At 44.0% G+C, this 23,417-nt stretch overlaps 1 protein-coding gene across 1 annotated transcript in view; it reads right to left on the bottom strand.

The window, feature by feature from the left end:
* The window catches only part of SMIM24 (small integral membrane protein 24), an 86,304-nt gene that overhangs the window by 31,021 nt on the left and 31,866 nt on the right, over window positions 1-23,417 (bottom strand). Inside the window, exon 2 of the mRNA XM_073543920.1 lies at window positions 9,685-9,817. Within this exon, the coding sequence (XP_073400021.1) occupies window positions 9,685-9,817 (133 nt within the window). The remainder of the gene's footprint in view (window positions 1-9,684; window positions 9,818-23,417) is intronic.

Raw genomic sequence — 23,417 nt, 5'->3', positions numbered from 1 at the left:
ATTTTGCTGGCCAATCAAGCACAGTGATACTGCTGTTTTTAAACCAGGTATTGGTATTTTTGGCAGTGTAGACAGGTGCCAAGCCCTGCTGGAAAATGAAATTTCAATATCCAAAAAGCTTGTCAGCAGAGGGAAGCATGATGTGCTCTAAAATTTCCTGGTAGAAAGCTGCGCTGACTTTGACTTTGCTTTTGATAAAACACAGTGGACCTACACCAGCAGATGACATGGCTTCCCAAGCCATCACTGATTGTGGAAACTTCACACTATACCTCAGGCAGCTTGGATTGTGTGCCTCTCCACTCTTCCTCCAAACTCTGAGACTTTGATTTCCAAATGAAATGCAAAATTTACTTTTATCTGAAAACACCTTGGACCACAGAGAAACAGTCCATTTCTTTTCTCCTTGGCCCAGGTAGGATGCTTCTGGCATTGTCTACTGATCATGAGTGGCTTGACACAAGGAATGCGAAACTTGCAGCCCATGTCCTGGATGCGTCTGTGTGTGGTGGCTCTTGAAGCAATAACTCCAGCAGCAGTACACTCCTTGTGAATCTCCCCCAAATTTTTGAATAGCCTTTTCTTGACAATCCTTTCAAGGCTGCGGTTATCCTGGTTACTTGTGCTCCTTTTTCTACCACACTTTTTTACCTTCCACTGAACTTTCCATTAATATGCTTGGATACAGCACTCTATGAACAGCCAGCTTCTTTAGCAATGACCTTTGGTGGCTTACCCTCCTTGTGGAGTGTGTCAATGACTGCCTTCTGGACATCTGTCATGTCAGCAGCCTTCGCCATGATTGTGAAGCCTAATGAAACATACTAAAGGGACTTTTCTAAATGCTTAGGAAGCCTTTGCAGGTGTTTTTTGTTAATTATTCTAATTTACTGAGATAATGACTTTTGGGTTTTCATTGGCTGTAAGCCATAATCATCAACATTAACAGAAATAAACACTTGAAATAGATCACTCTGTTTGTAATAACTCTATACAATATATGAGTTTCACTTTTTGTATTGAAAAACTGAAATAAATTAACTTTTTGATGATATTCTAATTTAGTGAGAAGCATCTACCTCTTCCTCTAGGACGACCACTTCCTTACGCAGACCATTCCAAGTGTGTTCCAGCATGTAGATGGCCGGAGTAGTGGTGCTGATGACGGCATCATCAGCGCTAACCATCTTAGTAGCCATTTCGAAACTGTGCAGAAGGGTGCAGAGGTCCTTCATCTGTGCCCACTCTGCAAGCGTGATTTGCATCACGCCTGTACTGCGTTGGCCCAGGCTATGTAAAAGAACATATTGCACCAGGGCTCGTTGCTGCTGCCACAGTTGCTGCAAGATGTGCAAAGTGGAATCCCAGAGTGTCGGCACATGGCATATCAACCAGTTAACCAGAAGGTCAAAATCCCTCTGTAGTGATGCAACTAGATGACATATGGTGTGCGTATGGTAAAAGTGAGCACACAGTGACCGTGCTTTCTGCAACAGAACATCCAGGATAGTGGCAGAGAAAGGTTGAGGACATGAGCCATGCAAGGCACATGTATGAGGTTGTCTTGGTGTAGGGCTGCAAAGAGGTTTGCATCGTTATCACACACGGCCTTCCTTGGCTCCAGGTTCAGTGGTGATGGCCATTGCTCTAACTCGGCCTGGGTAGCTGTCCACATCTCTTGAGCTGTGTAACTGCGATCTCTAAGTCATATTAATTTAAAAATTGCCTAATTGAACTGAGCCCTAGCTGTGCAGTGAGATTCCCAGACTAAGGCATGTTGATCGCGCATGTGCCAGTTAATGCAAAGAGTTGTCAAATTATAGCAATTTTTGCCTCTACTGAGTTTTTTTTTGCAAATTTGACAAATAATGTTAGTTGGGGAATGCTATGCGGTCTGAAAAAGGCCCAGTCTAGGCAACCCTTGCTGACCCTGCGAGCTGCAGACTCGCAACTGGTGCTGGCCACAGCCAGAGTTGTGGCTGAAGATGCAGTGCTTGTCGTGTTTGCATCACTCTGTGTTGTGTGTGAAACTTCAATGTCACCTCCTCATCTCCCTACTCCTCTACCTCCTCTGCTGATCTATTCAGCTGCATACCTCTGGGCTCACATCAAGTAGGATCTACAACCTCATCGTCAACCTTTCTGTTCTCCCCCTCCTCACTCTGAGCGTAACCCTCCTCCTCTTCCTGCCCTGACACCACAGTGCAGTGCGTGCATGCCTCTAGTATTTGGGTATCATCAGGATCATCTCTACCCATGATGGTTAACGTCTGAATTCTGCTCGGACCCTACTTAGTCCGACCATGGATCCAACTTGAAAAAATTTTGGGCATCGATTCAGATGTATTCTTCCTCTGGATTCTGTTAATCTTTGGAGCAGACATTTAATGCCCATGGAACAGAATGTGTGAACAGCTCTGCAGAATGGCCAATCTGTGGTTCTCCACAGTCAGTTGAGCGTTTGGAAATTTGTGACACGGGGAAACAAGGCTGATTAGTGTGCCACCTCTGAGGATTCTACTGTATGTGATGCTAAGGTGGAGGAAGAGGAGGAGAGGCTACTTGATGCAGCGCTTGCTATCCACTGGAGCATATGCTCTTTCTGAGCCTCATCTACATGACATACTGCTGCACGGCTGCCAAAGAAAGGAAGTTGAGTAGCCCAGCCAGTAACAGATGTTGTCTGTGGTCTTTTGAAAGGACGAGACGGTGTTTGTTCAGTTGAGCTTTCATTAACATTAACACCTAACCCACGTACACGTCGAACACCAATCCTCTTCCCTCAGACATCACCACTCATGTGTTGTATGTACCCTTCCCCTATTTTAACCTGCTGTTTCACAATCTTAAGCCCACACCTGTGAGTCACTTGTCACTAAATGAACAATCACTATTTATTTTCTTAGATATTGTGCTTAAACAACACTTTTATACCTAACTATTTTGATGAGCAAATGTGGCCTCCTGATTCCTCACTGCAACACAGTTTTATCTCAAGCGATTTGGATTAGCAAATGCAGCCTCCAGTCTGAACTTCTTGATTAGGCCTAATGATTTTTTAAGAGGAAATCCGGCCTTCTGATTCCTGACTGCAACACAGTTTTTGCCCAAACTATTTTGATTAGCAAATGGGGATACCTGAGAGTGCAACATAGTTTTAGCACAATCTGGTTAGATGCTGGAAGATCAATTTCACACAGGACAGGATCTTATCTAGCTTGTTCAGTTTCAGCAACAGCAGCATCAGCAGTAGCAGGAACGGCTTCTCTGCACTTTGAAACTGAGAAAATGGCGACAGCAAAACAAGATGTTCACTTTTTATATGGACAGGGACATGTGACTTCAGCAGCCAATAACAGAAGACCGTGTGTCATGATGTTGTGGATGGTCTCTGCACCCTGATTGGCTGCTGAAATGTAGACAAATTAAGAAAAAAAACAGTCCGCTGCTCCTCTAACCTCTCCACACACCCTCTCCTCATCAAATAAGTCCCCCCCGAACCCCCACTCATCATACAGCATCACTATCCTAGACAAAGTGAAAACAAAAGCATTAGTGGAAACTTGATGATTTATCGAAATGGGAAATGTTATTTATTAACTATTTTGTGTGACATAACTCTGATTTATGGGCATAAAAATTAAAAAATTTGAAAATTGTGAAACGTTAAAATTTTTTGCCCAATTTATAATTTTTTCATAAAAAAACACAAGTCATATCGAATAAATTGTACCACGATCAAGAAGTACAATATGTCATAAAAAGCAGTCTCAGAAACAGTGGGATCCGTTGAAGCGTTCTAGAGTTATAATCTCATAAAGTGACTGGTTAGATATCAAAATTCAGGCCTGGTCATTAACCTACAAAGTGGCTCGGTCCTTAATGGGTTAAAGAGCAAGAAAGGCAAGGACTCTAAACAGAATGGCTTTACTGATGGCAGATCATTTCAAACTAATCCTCCTGGTTTTCACAGCATGACTGAACTGATAGCTTCCCTTTAATCCCTGCATAGTTCACTGTTTTTGACATTCGAGTGCAGTCCGATGCTTCACACGCACCCATAGACTTGTATTGGTGAGGGTGATCCAATTCTTGGATGCAATCGCAGCATGCTGCCATTGTTTTTTCATGCCGAATCAGAATGAGAAAATAATCGCAGATCAGAACTGTCCCATAGAATAAGACTGGTCCAAGTGCTATGCAATGTTTTATACGTTCATGTGAGAGGGGTTAGCAGCAGGCAGCTGCCTAGGGCCCCCGCTCCCACAGGGGCCCCCAGCCAGTGGCATGCCACTGATAGCGGCGCATCACGCAGCCGCTATGGGGCCTGTGAGAGAGGGGCCCTCCTGCCACCAGCGTCGACTCACCCCGCGCCCCATTCAACTGCTCTGATAAGTGTATATAGAGAAGGCTCTACAGAAAGCCACGCCCACATGTGACCAGTGCACCAAATTGACTCCACCCATTCCCGTCTCCATACACGTGTGCCTAACTCTGCCCTGATGTGACGTCAGTGGATGGCGCGCTGGGCACGGAATGGCGGCGGTGCTGGAGCTGCTGCTGCAGGAGCGGGTGACGTGGATGCGGTGCTGCGCTGGGTGACGCACACAATGCAGGTAGTGCCGGGCTGTACACGTTATCTGTGGCCTTTATGTAGTGGGCGCGGTGGTTATGTGCCCGTGCTCTGAGTGTAGAGGGAGTTTTATCTCAGGAGTTAGCACCAGCTGCAGCTGTAGACAAGTCTATGGAGCCTGCGTGCTCCTGTGTCTGTGGTACAGGCTGCTGGCACTGTCTATGTGCGACTTTTGTGCCAAGTGCAGACCCCCCAATGTAAAATCCCACCGTCACCTCATATGGGTCCACTGAGGTCTATAGAGCTACATCTCCTTGGTAACAGTCACCACGGCAGCAAGCTACATTATATTCTATGGGGAGGTGGGCTGTATCATATTCTATGGAGGGCTATATCATATTTATTATATTTTACAAGGGGTGATTGCATGATACTCTATGAGGGGGCTACATTATACTCTATGAGGGGGCTACATTGTATTCTATGAGGAGGGCTACATTGTATTCTATGGAGGGGCTACATTATACTATATAGGGGGGCTGCATTATATTCTATGGACGGGCTGCATTACACTCTATGAGGTGGCTATCGTATATTCTATGAAGGGGCTGCATTATATTATATGAGGGGGGCTGCATTATATTGTATGGTGGGGCTACATTATATTCTGTGGGGTGGCTGCATTATACACTGTGGGGTGGCTGCATTATACTCTGTGGGGTGGCTGCATTATGCTCTGTGGGGTGGCTGCATTATACTATATGTGGGCTGCATTATACTGTATCGAGGACTATGGGGAATACATAATACTATCTGAAGAGCAATGGCATGCATTATACTATGGGAAAATGAATTGTAGTACATAGATGACTATGGTGGTGCATTATACTATATGGAGCACTATGAGGAGTGTATTATACTAAATTGAGGACTGAGCAGTGTATTTTAATATATGGAGGACTATGTGGAGTGTATTATACTATATAATAATAATAATTTTTATTTATATAGTGCCAACATATTCCGCAGCACTTTACAATTAAGCGGGGACATGTACAGACAATAAATTCAATACAAGTTAAGATAATTTAAACAGTGACATTAGGAGTGAGGTCCCTGCTCGCAAGCTTACAATCTAAAAGGAAATGGGGGGACACAGTAGGAGAAAAGTGCTTGTTATTTCAGGTCTGGCAATTATAATAAATAGGGATTATAATATAAAGCTGCATGATCCAGTCATCAGCCCATGTGTTTAAGTGCAATAGTCAAGTATCAAGTGCAGTTATCGTGTGCATGGAGGGTGTGGAGACAGATGAATAGTAGGGTGCAGATTCAGAATAATATTTGGAAGGCGGGAACAGGGCAAAGTTAGTTTACTGAGGAATTGATGTGGTATGCTTGTTTGAAGAGATGGGTTTTCAAAGCACGCTTGAATAGGTCGGGGCTAGGTATCAGTCTGATCGTCTGGGGAACTGCATTCCAGAGAGCTAGCGCAGCACGAGAGAAGTCTTGGAGACGGAGGTGCGAGGTTCGGATTACGGGGGATGTTAGTCTTAGGTCATTTGTAGAACGGAGGGCATGTGTAGGGTGATAGACAGAAATGAGAGAGGAGATATAAGGCGGTGCAGAACTGTGGAGAGCTTTGTGGGTGAGAGAGATGAGTTTATACTGGAACCTGTAGCGAATAGGTAGCCAGTGTAATGACTGGAACAAGATGGAGGCATCAGTGAAGTGGCTGGACAGAAATATGGCCCTGGCTGCCTCATTCAAGATGGATTGGAGAGGAGAAAGTTTGGTAAGAGGGAGACCGATCAGAAGAGAGTTGCAGTAGTCCAGACGAGAATGAATAAGAGTGACGGTAAGAGTCTTAGCAGTTTCAAGGGTGAGTACTATATGGAGGACTATGGGAAGTGTATAATATATGGAGGACTGAGTGTATTTTAATATATGGAGGGCAATGAGGACTGAGTGTATTTTAATATATGGAGGGCTATGACGAGTGTATTATAGTGTTAGGCGTCGGGTTCCTGCAGCTGCACAGCAGGAATCCAGAGCCTTGCATCCAGTGGTCTCCCATTCTCCTCTGACCACTCAGGAGCCTGCACAGCAATCTCGGCGTCTCAGACGCTCTGCTCAGACCAGCTCTGTAGGACTGGCTGCTGCTGCCACCTCTGGGTCAGCAATAGCAGCGCAGGCTCTCCTGCAGCAAGCCACTCCAGTGGCTGAGTCCTCTCGTTGCGCTACTGGGCATGCCCACGAGACGATCTCCCATTGGAGATTGGGAGCCACGTGCTAAGGTCCTTCTTCTGATCTGATTGGTCCATCCCAGAGATCTGGAAGGTTCCGCACGGCTATAAAAGGTCCACATGGCCGCTTGGCCATGCGCTAGTATAGACTATACTTGCTACTGTGTGAATGATGATGGATGCATGTACCTGCGAATGACTCATTAAGATCCCCTCCCTCTGATATTACGTGTGTGGATAGGGACTTAGTCTTAGAGTCAGCGCCAGTCAGTGGCACGCTTCAGGCCACATTGCACATCTACACAGTGCTAGCGTCCGACAGTGCGCCCCCTCTTGGGCATTGTTGTACAGCGGCTGGTTCAGTTGCCGCGCCACAGTCAGCAGCACTTGGGGCGTCCACGGTAGCGACGCCGCACGCACGGTAGGTCTAGACGGACACCGACCCTGTGTCTTGGGCCTGAGTCCTGTGACCATATACCGTGCATGCACACCGCTGAGACCTGTGAGATCAACAGGCTCGGCATTTATGTTTATGCCTTAAGACACCTCTGTAAACATAACAGAGTACGCCCAGTGCACACCGGGTGACGTTCAACCCGTGTGCGATATACCGCCATATTGTGCGTCTGTCATTATATAAAACGGAAAAAGTGGTTTGGTACCGTGTTAGCCAGTAGAAAATTTTTTTTTTTTTTTAATTATTTTTTTTTTTTATTTTTATTTTTTTGCCATTATATAGCAGCAGTTTAACACCTCTGCACGGTGGACCCCGGGCGGTGAACGCACTTTCTATTATTTTATATTTAGTGCGTTCCGCTGTCCCTAACATATAGTATATGGAGGACTATGAGGAGTGTATTATACTATATGGCGGACTATGAGGAGTGAATTATATTATGTGGAGGACTGAGGAGTGTATTATACTATATGGAGGACTGAGGAGTGTATTATACCATATGAAGGACTGAGGAGTGTATTATACTATATGGAGGACTGAGGAGTGTATTATACTATATGGAGGACTGAGGAATTTATTATACTATTGTCATGATCCAGGTTGGATCTGACAGATAAATGCACAAAGTAACCTTTTTTTTTCCTTTGGCTGTGTGCCAAGGTTTGTTTTTTGCCCCCGGTGGCCATAGGATTATTGCACTGTGGTGACTTTTGTTCTAAATTTGCCCCCCGGTGGTGGTGAGTGTGATTGCACTTGGTTACTTTAGTTTGTGCACGCAATTATGTAACAGGTGTGATTGCTTTATAAGAGAGTGTCAGGAATGTCAATCACTGTTGGTGATTAGTCCTCAGTTACATGCAAGCCTGGGTGAAGGATGGAGCTGAAAGAGAGTCCCGGGCAGCTCAGTGAGAGTCCTGGAGTGGCAGCTATGGTGTCTGCAAGGAGGGCTGGCATGGCTTGGTGGAGTTGCAGCTATGGTGTCAGTAAGGAGTTTTTGCATGGCTTGGTGGAGTGGCAGCTATGGTGTAGAGCTGCATTCATGATGCTGGATTCGGTTGCTGGAAAGCTGGACTCAACATGCTGGACTCTTTGGCGGAAAGCTGGACTCTTATGCTGGACTCTGTTTTCTGGACAGCTGCACACAGGTGATGGACTCTGCTCCAAGGCTGCACTATGGTGTTGGACCCGGTCGGAGGAAAAGATGCACGCAGGTGGTGGGCTCTATTGCTGGGAGCGTAAGCAACAGAGCAAAGCTAAGTGGTGTTCCCCTGTTTTGTCTCTTTTCCTTATGTGTGTTTAGTGCAGTGGTGGGATTAGTTTCCGCACCGTCCTCTTCACTAGTGAGGGTTTAGGTGGAGGGCGAGCTAGGGTTTAAAGGTATCCTGAGCGGCGCCCGGTGTGGAACCAGCCTAGGGAACGCTAGGAGTGTAGAGACACTAACTCAGGGGAGTGCAGGAGGTCTCCACGTCCCCATTCCCTATCGCAGGGCCACCATTGTTATTGTTACCCAGGTTTTCCCCTTTATTGTTTAAATTCGCCTTACTGGAGGCGGGGTTTCCAGATTTACGTGTTACGTGTATTACCTAAATTCGCCTGTTGGAGGCGGCGTATCCAGCTGCACGTGTTATTATTTAAATTCGCCCAACTGGAGGCGGTGTTTACAGGGTCACGCTTGTCATCTAAATCCGCCCTGCTGGAGGCGCTGTGTCCAGCCACGCGTGACCGTGACAACTATATGAAGGACTATAGGGAGTGTTTTATGCTATATGGAGGACCATGGGGAGTGTATCATACTACATGGAGGACTATGGGGGACATTATAATATAAGGAGGACTATGGGGTGTATTATACTAAACAAGCAAAATGCTGCATATTCATCGAGTGATTGGATTGTTTATGCCGGAACAAAAATCATTGTTCTCGGCAGCACATCTCCGGTGTAAATGGTAGATGTGCTGCTGATAACATGGTACTATATGGGGATCTATTTGTGATCTATAAGTTATTGTTCTGTCCCCATCATTATTCCTCAGCCGATGGAAAGAGGCAGGGTAACAAGCGTAGAACAACTTCAATATTGTCAATCACACTCGTTTAGCGGCCTGAACTCAGCGCATGTAACTACAACAGAAATGTTTCTATGTGATGTGCAATATGTTCGCATTTGGGGCCCCATTTTAAACTTTTGCCTAGGGTCCCACTTTGCCTAAAACGGCCATGGCCCTTTGTTTGTCTTTTGAACTCTGTATAATATTACAAATCCAAAATGAGTCAATAATATTGCTGAACCAGAGATTGTTGCAGTCAAAGAAACACTTCTGCAACTTTATAACTGATTCTACAGTTAGAGGGCACTTAACTGGTGGGGCAAGTCTCACAGTTTGAGAAGCAATGGTTTTGTACATACCTTTTCTTGCACCAGACTCTGTTAATAATCAGTAAGATGAACACAATGAAAAGAAATACAACCATGGCTGTAAGACCAAGCAACCATGGTTGAAATCCAGAAGAACTTGAACTTGAAGAATCTTGACGCTCACCTGTAAAAGAAAAAGAATACTATTTTGGATGCAGATTGGAGAAGAGGTTGCAAAAGCAAAAAGGCCTGCATCAAACTTTGTTTTTTTAAAGTATTAATATATTTTAAAGATACACTATTTTAGTTTTTTTTGTACTTTATACATTTTTGACATTTATTGTTTGTGCATTTTTTTCTCTTCTATAGCACAGCCTGTGGAAAAATATGTAGGAGGAAGTGATGGCATCCCTGAAGAGCCCCTGCATGATGTGACATTAGTGAGAAAAGACTGCCATCTGCTGGCTTGATGAAACCAAGCGGAACCAGCTGGCACCAGAAGAATTGCAGGGTGAGCTAGTTCTTGTGCAGGAGCTGGTCAGGTACACACGTGGTCAAAATTGTTGGTACCCCTCATTTAATGACAGAAAAACCTACAATGGTGACAGAAATAACTTGAGTCTGACAAAAATAATAATAATTAAAAAATATATGAAAATGAACAAATGAAAGTCAGACATTGCTTATCAACCATGCTTCCACAGAATGTTTTAAAAAATAAAACTCATGAAATAGGCCTGGACAGAAATGATGGTACTCTTAGCTTAATATTTTGTTGCACAGCCTTTTGAGGCAATCACTGCAATCAAACGATTCCTGTAACTGTCAATGAGCCTTCTGCACCTCTCGACAGGTATTTTGGCCCACCCCTCAAGAGCATACTGCTCCAGTTGTCTAGTGTTTGAAGGTTGCCTTTTCCAGACAGCATGTTTCAACTCTTTCCAAAGATGCTCAATAGGATTTAGGTCAATGATTCTGTTCTTGCAGGCGGACTGATATTTGATGAACAACCTCTGGGGTACTATGGGGAAACTAAAGGTTCAAATTTCTTGATTGATGTAACCTCATGTAGCACAGGTGGTGCTATGCGATCTACGGGTAGGGTGATGATTAGGGTAGGAATGGGGGATGTTTTGACAGTTATTTTTCTGTATGGCAATGTAATTGTGCTGTTTTTATTTTGTGCAATTGTTCTGTTTTATGAAAATGTATGAAAATTAATAAAAAGGATTTGTTAAAAAAATATGGTGCCCAAAACTGGACACAGTATTCTAGATGAGGTCTGACCAAAGAGGGGTAGAGGGCAATAATGACTTCACGTGATCTGTTAATCCATCCCAGAACTGTATTTGTCTTTTTGCTGCTGCATCACACTGTTGACTCATGTTCAATCTGTGATCTATTAGAATACCCAAGTCTTTTTCACATGTGCTTTTGCTTATCCCTATTCCTCCCATTCTGTATATGCTTTTTTCATTTTTATTGCCCAGATGTAGTACTTTGCATTTTTCCCTGTTGAAAACCATTCTGCTAGTTGCTGCCCACTGCCCCAGTTTATTTATATCTGTTTGAATACTCTCTCTCTTCTCTAGTATTAGCTGTCCCTCCTAGCTTTGTGTCATCTGCAAATCTAATCAGTTTACCATCAATTCCTTCATGTAAATCATTGATAAAGATAATGAACAATACAGGGCCCAGTACAGAGCCCTATGGTACCCCACTTGAGACATTCTTCCAACTGGATATGCAGTCATTTACAACCACTCTTTGGGTCAGCTATGAATCCACCTAACAGTTGCTTTGTCCATTCCATACTTATCCATTTTTTCAATAAGGATTGTGTGAGATACTTTGTCAAATGCTTTGCTGAAGTCAAGATATACTATATCTACAGCATTTCCCTGATCCACCCAGTCAGTGATTCTGTCATAGAAGGAAATTAAGTTAGTCTGACATGAGTTAATCACTTCATTCTTATCCAGGCACTTACATACATGTTTAATTATTTGTTCAAAGATCTTTCCTGGTATACAAGTCAGACTCACTGGCCTATAGTTCCCTGGGTCCATCTTCTTCCCCTTTTTGAAGATAGGAACAACATTTGCTCTTCTCCAGTCTGCTGGGGCTTCTCCTATTCTCCAAGAATTTTCAAAGATTATGGAGAGAGGTTCAAAAATTTCTTCTGCTATCTTCTTCAGTACTCTGGGATGTAATTCATCTGGACCTGTAAACTTGAATTAATTTATGTTAGCTAAGTGTTTCCTCACTTTCCTTCTGTTTATAGAATTCCTGGATTCTTCCTTTAATAGGACAGTGAGGATCAGTTGATGTTACGTTTCCTTTCTGAGAGAAAACAGGTGCAAAATAGGAATTTAAAAGTTTGGCCTTCTCAACATCCTTTCTTACCATTTCATCATTTTCATCCTGTAAAAACCCTATAGCATCTTTGATTTTTCTTTTACTTTTGACATATCTCCCAAATCCTTTTTTATTGCTTTTGACATCTTTTGCAAGCGTTAATTCATTGTCAGCTTTAGAAAATCTGATTTGTGCCCTGCAGGTTTTGCAGACAGCATTATATTCTTCTTTAGATATGCCTCCCTCTTTCCATTTGATGAACATTTTTTTCTTCCTATTTAGCACGTGCTTAAGTTCTGTGTTCATCCATCCTGGTTTCCTTAAATGCGTCGTATTCTTCCCTCTTTTCGGTTTTTAATGATTGTGCTTTGAGAATCTCATTTTTCAAGATTTCCCATCCTTCATTTTTCCGTCTGTGTACATAGAGCTGATGTGCCTTGCGAAAAATGTCCATTTTTGTCCCATCTGTCCATAGGACATTCTCCTAGAAGTTTTGTGGCTTGTCAACATGTAGTTTGGCAAATTTCAGTTTAACTTTTTAAAGATTTTTTTTCAGCAATGGTGTCCTACGTGGTCGTCTCCCATGAAGTCCACTTTGGCTCATACAATGATGGATGGTGCAATATGACACTGATATTCCTTGAGCTTGAAGTTCACCTTTAATCTGTTTAGAGGTTTTTCTGGGCTCTGTTACCATTTGTATTATCCATAAGTAAAACGTATATACCTGCGCTGTAAAAACAAAGTGCGAATAGTGGATGAAATTAATTGCCTAAATATTAGTAGCAAGTCAATTACACACATAGATGGAAGCACATGTAAAATTGAAGTAGGTACCTTTTTTTAGAGGACCGGTGTTATGATGGGCATGAGTAGATACTAACAGCACGGCCAAAAAGAGTAGTCCCACATCTTTAAATATGAAGCCACATAAGAAGGATAAAAAATATAAAGATAAAAAATGCATAAAAGTCCTTCCAATAACTATCTATTATCGGTCTACTAAAATAGATGTGACCGAATAACTACACAGTTCACACTGCCTCAAGTATTAAATACAGCAGGGAAATGCATGTTTCCAGAAGATGAAGAAAACAATATATATATTAGTTTGGAGTCACTTAACTTGTTGTTCATAGTCCATTATCCTATGGCAGCTTTGAGGCATCTGAAGGGGAGCGCTGATGTGGCCGGTAACAGATGCTCACTATGCCGGAACAGCGCTGCCCTTCAGATGCCTTAAAGCTGCCATCGGATAACGGACTATCAACAACAATACCGATAAAACACCCAGACTCCAAATGCATGGAGGGGGTTGTTTTATCGGTATTGCTGCACCTGTGCTGCTGCCATCTTTAATCGGATCCACTGCACCCTGTTAGTGCATTTATTTGGAGGCCTGGGCAGGTAAACATCTCTGCCTTTTTTTCTGTGATTTTTTAAAAATGTTGGGGGGATTTCTAAGTCCTCTTTTCATGTCTGTGAGCTCTGTTTTGATGTTTAGTGATAGGACTCGCAAATGTGGGGACCCTTGACGTGGGTTGCAAGCTTCCATATTTTGGCCATAATATTAACTAATACCTCACATATATTGATATGTGTCTTTTGCACTTTATTATTTATCTTTCAGGGTGCAGTGGGCCCAGATGGCTCTGTAAACTGGTGCCTCTGTTCACACAGGATGCATTTTGGTTACCACTGGGTAACCCATCTGATCTAAGAGTGTGGGTGTCATTAATAGGCTGTAAGCCAGATGCTGTGCATCACCTGTGTGTTAATAATGTCAGATACAGATTATCGCTTTTTGTGCATTAATATACCAAACACAAACAGCCACCCCATCCATGGATTTGAAGTCTGGTTGATTTATCGGTATTGCTGCACCTGTGTTGCTGCCACTGCACCCTGATAGTGCATTTGTTTGGAGGCCTGGGGAGGTAAACATCTCTACCTTTTTTTTCTGTGATTTTTTTTTAAATTTTTGGGGGATTTCTAAGTCCTCTCTTTATGGCTGTGAGCTCTGTGCCCAGGCTATCCAGCACGAGAGCCCAAGGGAGCTGCTGCTCCCAAATGAATCAGGAGGTGGAAGAAATGCTGTTGCATATGCTGCATGATTTGGTGATTCGCAAAAGCCAGAGTCCCTGGGCAGCACCTATTGTGATGGTTTGGAAAACAGATGGTACGCTGAGGATCTGCATGGACTACTGTTGGCTGAACACTTTCAATTGATTCCTACCCCCTACCCAGAATCGAGGAATTCCTGTCTGCTATGGGAAAGGCCAAATACTTCTCCTCCCTTGGCCTAGCCAGTGGCTGCTGACAGGTCTCAGTGGCTGTTGAAGATTCGTCCTCACTTTGGGCTGTTTGAATTTAATGCACTAGGAACATTATAGAGTCTGATGGAGTGATGTTTGAGGCATCTAATCTTTGAAGCAACCCTGATATATCTTGATGACAGCATGATTTATTGCTCCACCTTTGAAGACAAGCTTATCTGGCTGGAGCAGATTCAAAGACATGCGTAGGAGCTGAATTCCATAAGTGTCACTTGTTTAAGTGGGAAAGTGAATATCTGAGACACACTCTTTCCATGGAGAGAGTATACCACACCACAGAGAGAGTGGTTGCAGTGCAGAAGTGGCCCACTCCTACTAATCTGAGGAAGCTGAGTGTTCTGGGACTGGCTGGGTAGTACTGCAGATTCATAAAAGAAGTAGCCGAGATCGCAGCACCACTTAACAAGTTGTTTCGAGGAATGGCAGGGAGAGCCAAGTGGCAGCCAATCCAGTGCAGTCCAGGGCAAGAGGAAGCTTTCCAGACATTGAAGATGGCGCTGACGGACACTCCTTTGTTGGGTTACACTGACTTCTCTCAACCCTTCGTGCTGTACACTGATGGAAGCTTGAACGGGCTTGAAGCATTACTGGCCCAGGTGCAAGAAGGAAAAGAGCGGGGGATCGCTTACGCAAGTCAGTCGCTGAGACAGACTGAAAAGAATCTGGACAATTATAGTTCGCAGCTGCTCGTATTGGTGTGGGCTATGACAATAAATTTTGCAGAATATTTGTTGGGGTGAAAAATATATGTGTGAACGGACAGCAATCCCCTGAGTCACGTGGAGAATGCAAATCTTAGTGCACTGGAACAGAGGTGGGAATCAAAAATGTCCAATTACCAGTACAAGATCTCCTACCGGTCTAATTCTCAGAACACACATGGAGATGCTCTGTTCCAAGTCATTCAAGCAGGCCCAAAGAGAGATGTGGATGAAGAACTTGTAGGTGACAAGATTCTGGACTTCAGACAGTTTGCTGTGGCTGCAATAACCAATCAAGAGTCTAGAGAAGAATCCAGTCCAGCCCAGATCTTGGGTTGATCCAGAGATGAGTGGATATATCTGCAGCAGTCCAACCCAGAGCTGGCAAAGCTGAGGAGGTGGATCACCCTAAGACAAAGGCCCAACCAGGAGGCTAGAACTACTTTACCAGCATGCACCCTGCAGATCTTGGGCCATTGGGAAAGCGTTTTTATGGCTTGCTGCGTCAAAGAGTTCAGCTTTCTAGAGAGGCGCTCACTTTGATGTGGAGAAAACCCTCCAGTGGCTACAGCGGCTGGTGTATTGGCCTCAACAGCAGCAGGTAGTCGAAGAGACCTGCCAAACGTGTTGCCAATGCGAACTGAACAAACTCCCTGGACAGATGGCCCCTGTCCAAGCTATCCGAACCTCTGTGCCCTAGTAGTGTTGATGATCGCCTACTTGATGATCAGAATATCTCACAATTGCTATAAGTAATGCTTAGTGATCAGCTGACCACTCCTTCTCTTCCAGTTTGGGCAGCACACCACACAATTCAGATTCACAGTCCCGGTCAGCTGCCATCTCTAATCCTATCACGGCGGACAGCATTCTAAAATCACAAGTCTCACATATTCCATCCATCAGTCTTTAGGCTGCGGGGGTCTGTCCTGCCGCAACATGCCAAGTGTAACAAGGGTGACCGGGGGGGTAGTTGTGGCGAGTTATTTAAAGGCACAGTACATAGACAGAGTCCACTGAGCAAACGGTCAGTTATCACTTCGGTCCCTTGTACATAGATAGATGGGACCGACACAGCTTTTCTCCACAGGTTACCTTCTTTTCCTCTGGTCACAGCAGTCCAGGCAATTAAGGGTCTGGGAATGCGCTGTACTCCAAGAGGGAAAAATATCTTTTATTGAACAACGATGAAGGATAGGCAAAAAGACAATTTCAACACTGGCTTCCTGCTCTCTCCCTGACACTGGCTGCGGCTGTACCCACAACAGCTGTAGCAGCCGAAGTTCACAGTAGTCCAATCGCTGGAATCTGGGCACCTGAGATCCCTTCAGCGAAGGCCCTTCCAAAGTCCTGGGGGCCTGTGTTGTGGTCCTTCAGTCTGTAGAAGTCTTTGGTCCAGGGCAACAGATCTCTCCCATCCGGGAATCTGGCAGTGCCCCTTCTGCAGTACATGACTGCCCTGGTCGACGTATTCAGGCTCACCAAACTGGAAGCAGCAGTTTCCTGTTACTGCTCTGCTGCTGGCACAGCTCATAATATTAACTATTGCCTGTCCCCTACTCTATAACAGTGACACATAAGTATCAACGTAACATGTACATACTACCAACAGTAGTTTAAGGGGAACTCCCTACATTACACCATACATTACAGGTGTATCATATGACAGTACATAGCATAATATCACAAAAGTACATTAACATAATAAACAAATAACATTTGTATGTAAAGTGCACGGAGGGTCATACGGAAGAAGAAGAGGGAGCAAATGAGGGGACCTGCCACCCCCTTACAGTTATATACCAACGAAATGGACTCCAGTCCACGGAATAGTCTATGGGTGAAAAAAATAGTACCAATAAATTTTGAATATGTTTTTTGAGGCTTTTATAGCAACAAAATGTACCCAAGAAGATGTAATTCCCTATGGGTAAGAAATATAATGCTGATACATTTTGAACAAGTTTTTTGAAGCTTTTATAGCAACTAAATGTACCAAGGAAAATGTAATACCCTATGGATGAGCAATATAATACCAATACATTTTTAACAGTTTTTTTGAGGCTTTTGTAGCAAAGAAATGTACCCAAGAAGATGTAATACCCTATGGCTGAGCAATATGATACCGATAAACCTGGAAAAAGTTTTTGGAGGATTATATAACAACGAAATGTACTCCAGACCATGGACTAGTCTATAGGTGATCAATATAATAAAGATAAAATTTTGAAAAAGTTTTTGGAGGGTTATATACCAATGCAATGTACCCAAGAAGACTTAATACTGTATGGCTGGGAAATGTAACCCAACACTATTTTGAAACTTTTTTTGCTAGTCATATATCACAAAAATGTGTCCCAGAACATGTAATAGTGTATGGGTAAAAATTGTGAAGAAACAAGCAAAATTTTCAAGCACACAATAGTGTACGAATGAGTAATCTAATCCTGAAATATTTTTCTACGCTTTTTGTATGTTTTACATACCACCGTAATGTAACAATAACTGTGTTAAACTGTATATGATGAGTCACTGAATCCATAGCAATATCTTTAACAAAAATATTTTGAAAGTGTAGTTGATGTACTTATACAGTAATAAAGGCTTTGCAGTAAGTGCAAAGCCAGACAGCAAATATTACTAAGGTCATCCATAGACCTCGGAAAGGCAACAACTGGCGGGCCTCATTAAAATATTGAATATTAAAAACACTTTATGTGTTGCTGTCATCTTGTGGTGTGGGAAAGCGTGGGCTAATCCAGGCTTTGTTCTTTTTTATAAGAGTGAGCATGTCTTTATTCTTTGTTGACAATCGAAAGTGCCTGTCTGTTATGCTTCCCCCTTGGTGGCACTAAAAACCCTTCAAGGCATAGAGGAACAGCTCATGCCAGGTGTTCAGCTTTGAAACCCAATAGTTGAAAGTCGAGACAGAATTAGGGAGTACATTGGTTTAGTTGGCCAGGTATTGCTTGACCTTCTTTAAAAAAAATTTTCCTCCTTATCAAAAATACCCGGTCATCAGGCCCTGGGCGCTGGGCTGGTGCCAAGAAATTAGCCCATGCCTTTAACAGTGTATTCCTACATCTGCTGTGTGTCTCCCTGGCCTGAACCACTGGCCTCTTCTGTTCGATTGCATGCGCTGCTGCAGTAATGCCAGACCTGTGACAGCTGTAGCTAACTTGCGGAAATGGGCACTGTCATGGCGTACTTGGCCAGGAGCTCTAGCAAATCTGAGCATGTTTTTAGAAACTGCCGAACTAACAAGTTGAGCACATGTGCCAAGCATGGTACGTGTGTTAGCTTGCTATTATCAAACATGACCATGCCTGGTTGGAGGTCCTGCAGCAAAAACCACAGATCTGTCTCGTCTGTTAAGTAACTCTGTCATGGTGTGTGGCTTGCCTCCTAGACAGAAGAGCCTGTTGCCACTTTGCTGAGGCAGTACTGCAAAGATTCTAGATACCAGCTGATGTGGACAACGTGCTCTGAGATAGCTCAACGCCCCTACGACTTTCTCTCCCTCCGTAGGCTAAATGCAGATTGTATGTGTAGGAAACGGGTAGCCCTTAGAAGGGCTGTTAGTATGATGGTTCAGCTTCAGCACCAGTATCAACACTACAGACCTCTGATTAGTTATACTGTGCACACAAGCCTGGACACCTACTCTCTCCCTCAAAATGCACAGAGCTGTCCTTTAATAACCTCTGATCATGTCACATGGCCAGCCATTCACAGTAATGCCACAACCAAGATGGCGACGGTATTTCAGTGACTCACAGGCAATCCCTGCATGCCTATTGGCTGCTTAACCGATGCCAAAGATGCAGGGGCAGATATTAGAATTTTCACTCATTGCTTGCCGAGTAACGAGCACATCCGAGCATTATGATACTCGAGTGATAACCGAGTATCACCAAGCATGTTCACTCATCCCTAATAGAAAACCTTACATTTGTCACAGTGAATAAGCCATAGATCAAGGTGGATGCCAATGATTGAATTAGCCATCCTATCTGCCTGCCTGACTCTCGGTTGTCTGTCTTTTAGACCATAATGTTGCTGCCAGTGCCGATGGCCCACGCCCAGCCAGGCATCTATTTCCTGTCCATCATGTCATCTATACTGTATGCAAATTGCTTCTTTAGGCCTGTTTCACACTTCAGTCTTTTGACGTCAGTCAAAATCCGCCAATTTTTGAAAATAGCGGATCAGCCACTTTTTCCCATTGAATTACATTAGTGGCGGATTTTGGCGGATGGTGGTCCAATACATCCTCCATTCAGCGGATCCTCCAGTTTTCTGGCGGATTCTTTCTGAGGTGGACGGACTTTGTAACATTTTTTGTCTGCGTCAAAATGGCGGATCACGGCGGATCCGCCATCTTCCGCCATTTGATAGAATGGCCGCCTATGGGCGGCGGATCCGCTGGGATCCACCATTTAGCGGAATCCGCTTTTTCGCACTGAGCGTGCTCAGAAAAAAAGATCCTTTTCCAGACAGTCCAAAAACTATATAAGGTGGGCTAATTGGGCCAAGACAGAAGAGAAGAGAGCATACCAGACCAGACCAGACACAGCCTGCCAGCCAGCATCTGCCAACACCAAGAGGCCTGCCAACAGCAAGTCAGGACCAAGAGGCCTGCCACCACCGAGCCAGGACCGAGAGGCCTGCCAGTGCCAGCACCAACAGCCTGCCAGCAAAGAGGCCTGCAAGTGTGAGTATAACCTATTTGTGTGTGGCATTTCTGTGTGTGTCTGTGGCTTGCCTGCCTGTGTGTGTGTGTATACTACTTGTGTGTGTGTGTGTGTGTATGGCCTGCTTGTGTGTAGCCTGCCTGTATGTGTGTGTGGCCTGACAGTGTTGCATTTCTGTGTGTGGTTGTTTTTTTATTCAGCATTTTATTTTTCATACTTGTTTTTCTGTTGTTGCATGTGTACTGCATTGTATTTTCATATTACTGTAATTTTATTTGAATATTTCCTACTGTGCTGTGATTGTGTGTTATGTGTGTATTGTATGTGGTGTGACTGTGTAGCATGTGTTCAGCCATTTTTTTTTTCATGTACTGTAGTTGTATTTAAAATAAAGAGCAGAGTAGCTCCTAATTGTAAAAAAAAATTGAAGACAAATAAATAAGAGAAATAAAAACTGTTTCCAAAAACTGTCCGTAGTATCATTTTAAAACCAGGTCACTTTAAGTGTGGGTATACGTGCAATACCAAAACCAGGTCACTTTAAGTATGGGTATACATTAAATACCAAAACCAGGTCACTTTAAGTCTGGGTATACATTAAATACCAAAACCAGGTCACTTTGAAAGTGTTGGTATACATACAATACCAATGGTTTTTTTTTTTTTTAAAGGGAACAGGAGGTGTAGGGTTGGGAAGGTTGCGCATTGCATATATCAACATTCAATGTTAACCGTTAAATTAAACAGGAGGGGAAACAGTCAAGTAGTTAATATTTTTCTGTGTCTTTGGTATAAATTTTTTTTGGGGTGGTTCTTCAATCAAAATATATCTGAAGATACATTTTTTTTTTCATTTTTTTGGTATGATCTTTTTTACAGTAGCTTTACAAGTGTTTTTTTATACTTGCAGATCCGTTCAGGAAGAGCCGCCAGCCAGGCTGCAGCAGAGCCGCATCGTACACCGCTAGGCAAACACTTCTATTTTTGCAGTAAGTATAAAGGCCTGAAAGCTTGTTGATCCTTTGTATAGTAGCTTTACAAGTGTCTTTTTATACTTGCAGATCCGTTCAGGAAGAGCCGCCAGCCAGGCCGCAGCAGAAATTCGCCAGCCAGGCCGCAGCAGAGCCGCATCGTACACCGCTAGGTAAACACTTCTATTTTTCCAGTAAGTATAAAGGTCTGAAAGCATGTTGATCCTTTGTATAGTAGCTTTACAAGTGTCTTTTTATACTTGCAGATCCGTTCAGGAAGAGCCGCCAGCCAGGCCGCAGCAGAGCCGCATCCTACACCGCTAGGCAAACACTTCTATTTTTCCAGTAAGCATAAAGGCCTGAAAGCCTGTTGACCCTTTGTATAGTAGCTTTACAAGTGTCTTTTTATAATTGCAGATCCGTTCAGGAAGAGCCGCCAGGCCGCAGCAGAGACTCGCCAGCCAGGCCGCAGCAGAGACCCACCAGCCAGGCCGCAGCAGAGACCCACCAGCAAGGCCACAGCAGTTTGGGAGTAATGTCTTCTTCTGGGAGCCCCCCCTCACAGCACCAGCGAACTGAGGTAATATAAATAATTTTTTTTTTACTCTTATTTTACACATTTTTTTTGTAACCCTATATGCATGTTTTATGTTTTCACAGGAAGCTGAATCTTGGGAGCTTCCAGGAGGAGACATGCAGGGTGTAGAAATGCAAGGAGGGGGCACGCAGAGTGTAAGTTTAGCAGATACAAATACTGACATACATAATGCTACACCCAACACAAACATTCATCACAGCACACACAATAACTACGCATCCATCCAAGCACATAATCATGTTTTTTTTTTATAGTCTTCACAATCCGGTGCCCGCACTAGAGCGACTCCCAGGACATCCCAGCATCGTCGAGGTGATGCTTCCGGTGGTCAGCGAACATAAGTTACACTTTATTTGGGTGATTGATTAATGAACCTCATGTGTATGAATTTATTATTAATTTTTTTTTTTCACAGGTTTCACAGCGTGCTCCCGACAGACAATATGACGATGGGATCATTGATGTGGACCCCCTCATCGAGGCAGTGCGAGAGCGGGAGCCGCTGTGGAACATGGCAGACCGCCACCATGCCGACCAACCAACCACCCGACAGCTTTGGGATGAAGTGTGCTTGGAGGTTATAGAGAACTGGAAGGAGCTCGATGCGAGGGACAAGGATTTAGTGCGTAAGTATTCCAATTTCAGTAAGTTATATTACAGCATGTGAAGTGTTGACTACTAACCACTTTGTTTTTTTTTTTTGCTTCACAGGTGACAGGGTTATCATACTGTGGCGGTCACAAAGGGATCACTTCAAGAGGGACTTCAACAAGGACATGCAGGCCCCGAGTGGATCGAGAGGACGCAGGAGCAGCCGGTATAAATACTACAGAGCCCTGTCGTTCCTCCGGTCGACGATCGTGAGCAGAAGGTAAATATTCCACACACCATTTCTGTAGTACAAATGTTTACATGTTTAACCTCATTTTTTTTTCAGCAAGTCCAATGAAATATCAATATATTAATATATATTTTTTTCTCTTTTATAGCACCATCTGCAGCACTCGGGATCCTGCTTCTGAGTTGCCTCCCTCTGGAGGGATCCCTTCGGCGACCGCCACCAGGGACCACATCGAGGTATCTGACCCCTCTGTACCTTCCCTCTTGTCTCGTCCCTCTGTCCCATCCACCAGCACTGGAGCAGCAGAGCAGTCTTCATCACATGAAGCTGCAGGTGACGATTTACAGTACCCTTTACCCCACCCGTCTGACACTGCTGCAACATCTCTACCAACTTTTGGTTCTCGATGGCAGCCTCTGAGAGGTCAGGAAAGGATGTTTTTCTCGCACTGTTTGAATCTGAATGCATCCATCCAGAATGCATTACGACTAGTGTTGAGCATTCCGATACCGCAAATACCGGGTATCGGCCGATATTAGCGGTATCGGAATTCCGATACTGAGTTCCGATACTTTTAGCATATCGGATACCGGAATCGGAAGTTCCCATAATTCTATGAGCCAGTTTGCTTTGATTCAGCCAATGGGAATCTTCAGAAGTGTGGGCACATCCTGTTAGGCATGTTAACTAATGGCATGACTGTGATTGGCTGCTGAAATGATGTCATGATGCACTACAAAAGCCGCCGCAGTCGCCATTTCTGGTTCACTCTGCTGTGAATTCAGTTAGGGACAGGCTGCTGTTGAAGACTGTGAGGGACAGTTAGAGATAGCGATTGTCAAAATAATCTTGTGCTTTACCCAGGCTACATAATCAACCACTGTAGCTTTCTTTTGCCTAGCAGCGCTGTTCACAGCTGTCTGCAAGGGCTGTGTGAGTGCAGCTCACGCTGTGTAGTGTGTCCTTCAGCCACGTCTGGTTGTAGGCTGCCCAGCATGCGTCACTGCCTCATACATATTTTTCTTTTATTGCTGCTTATTTTTCATAAATTCTATATAGTGTGCTTCCATCTGTATCCATATACGTTGGTTGCAAACACTAGTAGTAGACAGCGGAGTCTCTCTGCAGCCTTTCAGTGCTAGTGCCAAGTTATCTGCACTGTTCTTGGCTGTCTCAGAGGTCTCTGTGTGTGAGTGCAGCTCACGTTGTAGTGTGTTCTGCAGCCACGTCTGGTTGTAGTCCGCTCAGCGTGCATCACTGCCTCATACGTAGTCCTTTTTTTGAT

The sequence above is a fragment of the Dendrobates tinctorius genome, unplaced genomic scaffold (assembly GCF_039654945.1).
Source record: "Dendrobates tinctorius isolate UK_male_01 unplaced genomic scaffold, ASM3965494v1 ptg000011l, whole genome shotgun sequence".
NCBI lineage: Eukaryota > Metazoa > Chordata > Amphibia > Anura > Dendrobatidae > Dendrobates > Dendrobates tinctorius.
This window is presented reverse-complemented; position numbering and strand designations above follow the sequence as displayed.